The sequence below is a fragment of the Echinops telfairi genome, unplaced genomic scaffold, assembly GCF_000313985.2.
Source record: "Echinops telfairi isolate 266 unplaced genomic scaffold, ASM31398v2 ScPeMD7_7469;HRSCAF=8507_0, whole genome shotgun sequence".
NCBI classification, from domain to species: Eukaryota; Metazoa; Chordata; class Mammalia; order Afrosoricida; family Tenrecidae; genus Echinops; species Echinops telfairi.
The window spans coordinates 32,071,967-32,082,886 of NW_022111372.1; the positions used below are offsets into that span (position 1 = coordinate 32,071,967).

Below are 10,920 nucleotides of genomic sequence, written 5' to 3' on the forward strand. Positions count from 1 at the left end.
CCCCCCACTATCATGATCCCAATTCTACCTTACAAATCTGGCTAGACCAGAGGATGTACAGTGGTACAGATAGCAACTAGAAACACAGGGAATCCAGGACACGACTCCTTCAGGACCAGTGGTGAGAGGGGCAATGCCTGGAAGGTGAGGGAATGTGAGGTAGAAAGGGGGAACCAATTACAAGAATCTAAGTATTGCCTCCTCCCTGGGGGATGTAGAGCAGAGGAGAGGGCGGAGGGAGACGTTGGACAGTGTAATTTATGACAAAACTATAATAATTTATGAATTATGAAGGGTTCATGAGGGAGGGGAGAAGGGGGAGGGAGGGGAGATGAACAACTGGTATTAAGGGCTAAAGTAGAAGGCAAATGTTTTGAGAATGATGAGGACAACAAATGTACATATGTGCTTGACACAATGGATATATGCATGGATTGTGATAAGAATTGTACGAGACCCCAATAAAATAATAATAACAAAAACACCTCACTTGAATCATGTGCTTAAAATTAGTGGATTTTGTTGCCATGTAAAATATACTTCAATAAAGTTAATGAAAATAATAAAACATCTGAAACAGTAAATATTTAATGAGTTATATTGAGCATTTCTGAAAATGTAACTATAGAAGCAGGTAGTGATTTAGTTTTGATACCATATATACTTAAGTATAAGCCAACCCGAGTATCAGCAGAGGGACCTAATTTTAACCACAAAAACTGCATTAAAAATATATCAGGCATCAAATAATAAAAAATCCTATCATTGTGAATGATGGGGAGTGCAGAGTGGGGACACAAAGCCCATCTGTAGGCAACTGGACATCCTTACAGAAGAGTCGCATGGAGGAAACGAGCCAGTCAGGGTGCAGTGTAGCAACGATGAAACATACAACTTTCCTCTAGTTCTTAAATGCTTCCGCCCCCCTACTATCATGATCCCACTTCTACCTTATAAATCTGGCTAGACCAAAGCATGTACACTGGTACAGATAGGAACTGGAAACACAGGGAATCCAGAACAGATGAACCCTTCGGGACCAGTGGTGAGAGTGGTGATACCAGGAGGGTGGAGAGAGGGTAGGGTAGAAAAGGGGAACAGATCAAGGATCTACATATAACCTCCTCCCTGGGGAATGGACAACAGAAAAGTGGGTGAGCAGAGACATCGGAAAGTGTAAGACATGACAAAATAATATAAATTTATAAATTATCAAGGGTTCATGGGGGTGGAGGGGGAGGAATGAGGAGCTGATACCAAGGGCTTAAGTAGAAAGAAAATGTTTTGAGAATGATGATGGCAACATATGTAACAAATGTGCTTGACACAATGGATGGATATATGGCTTGTGTTAAGAGTTGTAAGAGCCCCCAATAAAATGATTTAAAAATAAATAAATAAATGTGCTGAAAACTCGGCTTATACATGAGTATATACAGTAAATTAATCCTAAACCAAACAAGACAGCAGCCATTTTCCTCTCTTCTGTAATCTGAAAAGAAACACTGCACTGCCATTAGCCCGCCCCCCACTAAAAAAAAAAGTGCCAGCACAGAACAGGAAAATATCAGATGACCCATCCTGCACTAAATAATAATAAAGTAGTTCAACAAATGATGGAAACTTGGGAGGGAAACCACAAGATCGGCTTGAAAAAGCTTAACAGCAATGCATAATAACCTACTATATAACAAACCAAGGTGCTGCAGTAGCATTGTGGGATAAATATTAGGCTATTTAACTATGGTTTAAGCCCACCAGTAGCTGTGAGGAAGAAAGCTAAAGCTACTTATTCCTGTAAAAATTTACAGTCTCAGAAACCCTATATTTGGGCACTGAGTTCCTAACCAAATCAATGGCTGGTTTACATAGCTCCTAAATTCATACAAAAACTTAATGAACTATATAAATAAATGAGAGAGTAGTGACTGGCCAAAAAATAAATGTAGATTCAATGGAGGTGAGTTTGAACAGTAACTATTTTTCAACCTTCATAATAACAATTAACTTTGACAAAAATCAAAGGATACCAAGGTTTATGAGTGAAAGCTTGATTAGAACCAAGATAGTTACATATTTTATACAATGACGAAGCTAAAGACTATCCTTTCAGCAATTATTTTTGTTTAAGGATTTTTTTTTCTGGTTTTTATTTTTATTTTTTAAATACTTTTATTGGGGGCTCTTACATCTCTTATCACAATCCATACATTCTTCCAATGTGTCAAGCAAAATATGCACATATGCCGCCATCATCAGTCTCAAAGCATTCTCTTCCTACTGGAGCCCGATATCAGTTCCCCGTTTCTTCCCCCTCCCTCCCCCACCCGCCTTCCCTCACAAACCCTTGATAAGTTATAGATTATTTTTTCCATATCTTACATAATCTTAAGGATCTTTTCTATATTTCATTATAAAGAAACATATCAGGCACTAATTTAACCAAATATTCAAAAATAACACAGCCAACAACTGGACAAAGCACAGTCATAGTAAACAATCTGATGTGATGCCTCCAGGATTATTTTAGCATGTAAGTTGCATTCTATCAAAAATGCATGACCTAAAATTAATCAAGAAGAAACAAACTCAAAATGTGGGACACTGTATAAAATGCCCAGCTTATAAATTTCAAAAATATCACTATCACAAAAGAAAAATTAAGAAATGACTCAGATTAAAGAAATATGACAATTAAGTTCAATGTGCGGTCTCAAATTGAAATCTGCATGATGGTTAAAAAGGAAATTATTGAAATAACTGAAAAATTGATTACAGACTATATAAATTGGTGGGAAAATTCCATCATATTGTAATTTATTTTTCTACAAAATTTTTGAAGGCCCTTAAATAATCAAACTCACTCTAATCAAGACTCCACAGGACAGAGCAGAATTACCCTGGTGAGTTCCCAAGATTAACTTTTTACAGAAGAAGAAAGCCTTTCTTTCTCCTACTGAACAGCTTTCAAATTACTAACCTTCCTATAGCAGCTACCAGGGCTCCTGTAGGTAAATGTTAAATGTCCTAACATTTTGGTGTTTATTGTTACATAAAATATCTTTGTTCTTGCTGTTAGGTTATACCGAGTCAGTTCCAACCCACGGCAATCTTATGTACAACAGAACAAAATACTGCCCAGTCCCCTCAGGAACAGTAGTGAGAGTAGCAATATCATGAGGGTAGAGGGATGGTGTGTGTGTGTTTGGGGGGGGGGGGGTGTGCAGAAGGGGGACATCATAAGGTTGAATATATATATATATATATACATATATATAGCACTCCCCCGGGGGAACAAATAATAGAAATGTGGGTGAAAGGATACAATGGACACTATAAGACACGAAATAACAATAATAATTGATCAAGGATTCATGAGGGTGGAAGGGTAGGGAAAAAGAGGAGCTGATACCAAGGGCTCAAGTAAAAAGAGAATGTTTTGAAAATGTTGGTGGCAATGTATGTACAGTGTGCTTAATACAACTGAATGATGGACTGTTATAAGATTTTTTTAAGAGGCCCCCCAAAATATACATATATATAATTGTATGTACACACATACACACACTGCCTGGTCCTGTGCCATCTTCACAACTGTTCCCATGAGAAAGAAACCACTGTGGCAGTCACAGTATCAATCCATCTCCGTGAGAGCCTTCCCTCTTTTTTCATAGCCCTTTTGTTTTACCAAGCATGATGTCCTCCAGAACTGGTCTCTCCCTACAACATGTCCCAAGTATGTTTAAGACAAAGTCTAGTCATCCTTGCCACTAAGGACCACTCTGGTCATACTTCTTCCAAGACAAACTGGTTTTTCTTTTTAGCAGTCCACAGTATTTCCAATATTCTTCTCCAGCACAGTAATTCAATTGTATTGAATCATCTCCAGTCTTCTATATTCAATATTCAACTTTCACATGTATGTGTGGCAATGGAAAATGCCATGGCCTGGGTCAGGTGCACCATCTTAGTCTTGACAATAACATCCTTGCTTTACAATAATCTAAGGAGATCTTATTCTATTCAATATTCTAGAGATGTCGTGTCTATCAAATTTACCTAACACAACTTTTTGATCTCTTGACTGCTGCTTCCAAGAGTATAGACTATGAATCCGAACAGGACCAAATCCTCAAAATTTTCAACCTTTTCTCCATTTATCATGATGTTATCTATTATTGGGGTTCAGTTGTGGGGATTGGGGTGTTCTTTACATGACTTATAATCCAGACTGAAGGCTTCATAGCAAGTCCTTCAAGTCCTCTGTATTTCAGCAAGTAAGGTTGTATCATCTGCATACTGCAGGCTTTTAATAAGCCTTTCTCCAATCCTGATACCACATTCTTCTTCATATAGATCAGCTTATTTGATTATTTGCTCAGCATATAAGTTGAGCAAGTATGGTGAAGAGGATACAACCCTGTTGTACACCTCTCTTGATTTTAATCATGCAGTATTTCCCTCTTCCTTTCACACAATTGCTTCTTGATCCATGTAAACGTTTCACATGAGCACAATTAAAGTGTTCTGGGATTCTATTCTTCTCAAGGATATCTATAGTTACAATCCATACAGTCTACTACCTTTGTATAGTGAGTATTTTTAGAGAATACACATTCAGCTATTTAGGGATAAAGCAGCATGATGTCCACAAATTAGTCCCCAATAGTTTAAATCAAAATGTATATATAAAAAGAATGATAACACATATATTGGAAAATAATAATGTCCTTCAAGTATGGGGAAAAAACCAAATTCACTGCCCTTGGTGTAACAAAAAAATATACTCACTGTCAACAAGTTAATGCCAACTCAATGATTCTATAGGATACGGCAGAACTGCTCCTGAGGGTTTCCAAAAGATTAACTCTTCACAAAAGTAGAAAGCCTCATCTTTCTCCTGCAGAACATCAGGTGGCTCCTAACTCTCCAATACTTAACCATTACCGGACTAGCGCTCCAAGTATGGATGTTCTTTATATTATTAAAACTTTTATTATTATTTATATCATTAAACTTTTCAAGTAGGAAGGAAAAAAAAGAAATTTACACTTACTTGTTGCCACATAGCCTAGCTGTGGAACCAAATGCTCATCAGCAGAATTTTCTCGACCTGGTACTAATCTCTGATATTTAGTAGGATGAGGATTTCCATCTACATCTACCAAGAATGGTGGAGGCATAAGATGAGGAGCCTGCTGAGTTTGTTCATCTAAGACATAATTATTAGAATCTCTAATCAGTGGTCGATAATCAGTATGGAAGAACATCTGATCAGGAATCTAGGAGAGCAAAGTATGTAGGTTAGCATTTTTAGAGTTTACATGTTAGAGGAAAAAAAGTATTATATTAAACCATCAATTATGATTTAAAAGAAAAAGATAATCATGTTAGTATGAAAAAAATGTTATTTCTGAAATATTCTTCAAAACTATTTTATATGCTAAAACAAAGTATTGAAAATTACCTTTTCATATGGTTTGTTGCAGCCAAAACCAAATATCATAAGGTGCCCATGTGAATCTGTACAAGCAAAATGCTGTCCATCCTGTGAAAACTTACAGTCAAACACAGCTCCAAATCCTTGTCCTTCAATCTAGGAAATAGAAAAAGAAGTTATAACCAATCCTAAAGTACTCATAATTTCACAATGTAAACATTTATCACATTATAGGTATCCTGATTTAAGATATTCTTAAAGAGGTTTTTTTTTAAACCTGCATTAAATATGTACACTAATTTATATTTTCAGATAATAAAATTTGTTTTAGATATTACTAAGAAAAAAATATTGAAACATTTTCTGAGTATTAATTCTCAAAATGAAAGGTACTATTGATCTAAAAGTGAAGTGTTTATTTTTTGTGACTGAATAGCAACCAACGTCATAAACTGTTGTTTTTATATAGGGTAGAACCTGTGAAAGGCAGAATCTATGTAAGGTAGAAGTCTGTCAAAAAAATTCAGATTTTTCCACTGAAACAAACAACAGAAAAGTGCTAAGAATGCACCCTGTCAATGACTTTTGAGACTGATAAACAAGGTATTCTTATCGAGTTCCAGCTCACACAGAATTGGGTTCAAGAAATTCATGAGGAAATTTCATGATCTTTAAATCCCATTTTTCTGTATTTTTGAAGCCCCCTCATATAAAGTTAATGACATAATAATAAAGTTAACAGTTAAACAGCTAACAATTTAAAAGTTAACATACTAGCTAAGCAACTGACAACAAAACTAGGTATTCATGAAGTAAAATCAAAACTCTGGAGTTTCAAGAGGGCTCAGCTTCAATTTGCTAATAGAATGGACTGCACTGCAGAAGTTGGCAATGCTACAAAGTCTCACAGGTGCATATGCAAATGTGTGCAACCACTACACACCAGTGTCAACACAAGTACTCTAAATACATCATTAAATAGATTTTTTTAACTGTTTCATTATTTTTTAACTGTAAATTACATTATTTTATTGTTGTATGCCATCAAGTTAACTGTAACATGCAGTGATCCCATAAAGGGAAGTGTAGTGCTGCCCCCTAAGTTTTCCTAGACTCAAAAAAAAAACCTCATGGGAGCAGATCGCCAGGTCTTTTCTCATATGAAATCGCTAATGGATTCAACATTTCAGTTAGCAGGTGAAGGCACAACCAGGGCTCCTTAGCATTGTCAATTTATACTTAGATGAGCTGGTCAGCTTTACAAAGTAGAGTTATGCATATGTTTTCTAAAAGTAAATGTTAAGATAAATTTGTTCAGCGTTCGAGAACTGAATCTTCTATCCACTAACTCATTCAAATCCCCAAATACATGATTACACACTGACACTTAACTATGGTTGCCACTATCACTTATTGCATTGATAACTGAAAGGTCAGCTGTACAAGCACACGAGTTGTTCAGAAAAAAGATAAAACTGTCTACTCCCATAAAGATTTATAGCCTCATAAACCCTATATTGACTTACTATGCATTGGAATCAACTGAATAGTAGTGGGTACCAAATAACAAAAATGAATAGTTACTATGATATTTAGAATACTGGTAATATAACATGTATATGAGTTTGTTTACTGTCTTTTAACACTCAAGAAAATTTTTCTTTTCTCTTTCATTGTTAAAAACAAAGATCACAGGGATAATGATGATCTTAAATCAAAAGATCTAAGAACCAGCAACAGATTCACAAATCAGAGAATTCTGAACCATGTAGCTAATGCCTCCACAAATAATTGCCACTTTCACCATAAGGACAGAATTGGATGGCCTTGGATTACCATTATTGGACATTTTGATCAAAAGATTCTACAGAATACTGTTAAAAAGGGGGGAAAGCCGTAAAAAAGAAAACACATTCTCATGGACTTCATTTTCTATAGCATGGAGTTTAAATGAACTCCTAGGGTCATCTTTAACTTAATCAAAAATATCCTCTGAAATCTTCTTAAAACCAAACGTTACAGCTTACCTAGTAAAAACTGCCTGCGATGAAAAAAAAAAAATGCCTGCATTGTGCATGAGATTCTAAGAGCTTTCTAAACTAAATGAAAGTGATAACAGCAACTGGAAATAATAGAGCAGGTTGTATCTGAGATCTCCAAAGCTTGAGAACAGCCATCTAAAAAACAACTATTGGTTTCTTCAGTTTACAGCAAGAATGACAGTAACTAGTGCACAAGCCAATGACCTATGCAAACCACCACCTTTTCTAGACTGAAACCTGTAAGTACTAAACAGTGATCCCACTAGTAACTTATAGTGAACAGGTAGAACAGAAGGAAAATGAACTCAAATTTCTAACACAAAAAACAGACTAATTTAACTGATAAAGAAGCACCCCCAAGACAATTGTCCTAAATACCTTTAAAATTTGGAACTTCAGACACTTTTAGAGGTCATCTTACAAAGAATAATATATTAGCTTATAAAATAAACAGTATCACTCATGAAGAATGTATTTTCTGCTTTACACAATTGATGTATGTATGGACTGTGATAAGAGTTGTATGAGTCCCTAATAAAATGATTTAAAATAAAAAGAAAAAGAATGCAGAAGGGCAGTTACAAAGTGCTCTTCTGTTGAAAATAACACCTATGGAGGGAAGGAAGAACTTCAATATATTCTATCCTCTTTTAAGCCTCAATATCCATCATTTAAGGTATTTGAAAGAGAAATAGTAGCAATTATTAATAAAAAGGGCAAAATAAAAAAAAAGAATGTATTCTCTTCAATAAACAACTATATGAGAACAAATGGGCCACACATTTACCCAAAGCAAATATGAAAATACAAGGTGAGGCAGAGAAGCTAGATAAGTAAAACTACAATAAACGCTTAACAAGGATGGTAACACATTGCAAAAACCATAACCTATGTTCCTGAACAATTCGTACAAAATCTGTTAAATGAGAACCTACTTTTGCTGTGCAATTCTTTACCTCAAACACAATTTTCTGAAACACTTTGAAAATAGTATTAAAATTTTAAGCCGCTACAACCAGCAGTATGTTAGGAACTTCTTATAGAGGTAATGAACGAGAAAAGTACATCAATTATCACTGTGTCTGCACATCACCTATTAAAACCCTTCAAAAGGTTTTTGAGAAAATGAAATAAAGATATTAGACTTCTTTCATGACCTTCTGAAACCCTCTTGTGTACACCAAAACCAAACTTAACTGTGGACTCCTAGAGACACTATAGGACAAGATGGAACTGCCCCTGCAAGTTTCATAGACTATTTGCAGAAGTAGAAAGCATGGTTTTTCTCCCTTAGATAAGACAAAGTATCAAGATTTCAAGAGTATATATATCTTCAATGCCCTTGAGGCAGACATTCCATCACAGCTTTAAAACTATGTAAATGGCATCATACGTGTATCCTCTTGATATTTGCTGTTTTTCTTAATATTTCTACGTTCCAATTGATATACATTTTCGTGTGCTTGCATCCAACTGTGATGAGCCCATATATATCAAGTTACTGGAAGCCCTGTATGCTGAACACCAAATCAACCTCATTAAGGTGATGACAACAAAAAACTAAGGGAGTGAGAAGACCTCTGCAAAATTGACAGAAAAGAAAAACCTGGAAAAGTGGTTGGTTGCAGTTGTGTAGTTAAGAATCTCAAGCCAAGTATGTTATTGAAGAACACTTCTAATGCAAAAAAATGAGCAAATAAAACTTTGCTGATTGTTAAAAAAATGCACTGTTTGTTACTAGATTTCATAATCCAAATAATTATAAACAAATATATGCATGCATAAACAAGGCCTTACTTCTCTTACCACATTAAAGTAATGTTTAATCTTGGTGCCTTTTGTAATATCCCATATAAATATGCTGCCATCATGCCCTGCAGATAACATAATTCTGGAATCAAAGGGATGTGTCTCCAAAACAAATACTTCATCAGCATGTCCCTTGAATCAACAAAGTCATAAAGTTAGTTAGGGTTTTCAACTTATAGATTTTTTTACAAATTAAGATCATAATTACTTCATTAAAACCAAAACCAAGGCAGTTGCCATAAAGTGGATTCTGATTCATGCCAACCCCTTCTACGTCAGTATGAAATTGGGCTCCATAGTTTTCAATGGCTGACTTTTCAGAAGTTGATCACTAACCCCTTTCTTCCAAAGCACCTTAGGATAGACTCAAACCATCAGGCGTTCAGTTAGCAGCCATGAACCAGTCCATCAGGGTTTATAAATATGAAATGATTATAAAACATATACAAACAAATGTACAAATGTTTAGCAATTCAGTAATTCAATTCAAAGAAATATCTTCAATATACTATTTTATTAAAATTAGCTCAAAAACATGATTTGCCATACTTTCTTAAAAGATACTTACCAGTAAGTTATGAAGTAATTGTCCAGTGTAGGAATTCCATGCTTTGAGGACATGATCATTCACAGCTGTAACAACAATGCTATCATCTTGATTCCAAGCTATCATTGTTACTTTAGGTTTTATAAACCTTTCCTCTTCTGAAGATAAATCCCTAACAAAAACAAATACACAATATGTAATTTCATTTAGATGGTAGGCTATACAATGTATAAATCTGTCAACAATACAAACATTATGAAAGAAAATCAATTCCTTCAGGTGCACATTTTACCAACATTAAAGAATTCTTTATATCTGGCCCCCACAAGAGATTATCTACAAGTAAATTTGGCAAAAGGTCACAGGATGAGCAATCACAAGCAGCTAAGGGGAGATTTTAGGTCACTAGTACTACTCATGAAATCAAAGTTTTTCTCCTATTACTTTCCTCACCTGACGTCTAACACTGTTTCTACAACTTATTCAACTGCTTCTTTCACCAAAGAAACATTAGGATAAATAAAATTGTACTCAATAATCAACCAAAAGAGAAAAAGACAGACACACAGTAACAAACATACACATACCAAGTACCTAGAAGATGCAAAGTTAACTATCTTAACTTACCCTGACATTCTGGTAGCCATATCCAATAAAATACTTCTCCATTCTAGCTGCTCAAATCTCCAGATCCGTGCAGTGCCATCTCTGCTACCACTTAAGAACCTTAAAATATTTAAGCAAAAGATCTTATATGTGCAATCAAGACCAACAGTGAAATTCACAAGTAAAAATTTATAGCAGAGGTCAAATGAATCATTAGTGATTCAAAAGTGAAGAAATTGGGTTATCAAGGTGATAACTATCTAGGTTTGCTATCATTTGCCTGCCCTGAGGAAAAAAATATTTCAAATTCAATGAATAGCTTATGAAAGACACTGAATTGAGAAGACAATATACAAAAACCACCTAGCAAAAAAACCTAATTCGGTAATCAAGCGGCCATCAAGCTCAGAAGCAACAAAGCCCACATGGAAGAAGCACACCAGCCTATGCAACCACGAGGTGTCGAAGGGATCAGG

The 10,920-nt window shown here is 35.2% G+C and overlaps 1 protein-coding gene across 2 annotated transcripts in view; it reads right to left on the reverse strand.

Annotated features, from left to right (window-relative positions):
• Positions 1–10,920, reverse strand: part of BRWD1 (bromodomain and WD repeat domain containing 1) — a 152,913-nt gene that overhangs the window by 96,779 nt on the left and 45,214 nt on the right. For both annotated transcript variants that reach the window (XM_045284556.1, XM_030888683.2), the window contains exons 13-17: positions 10,466–10,564; positions 9,860–10,010; positions 9,289–9,423; positions 5,468–5,596; positions 5,057–5,282 (exon numbers count right to left, since the gene is read on the reverse strand). In XM_045284556.1, the coding sequence (XP_045140491.1) occupies positions 5,057–5,282; positions 5,468–5,596; positions 9,289–9,423; positions 9,860–10,010; positions 10,466–10,564 (740 nt within the window). The remainder of the gene's footprint in view (positions 1–5,056; positions 5,283–5,467; positions 5,597–9,288; positions 9,424–9,859; positions 10,011–10,465; positions 10,565–10,920) is intronic.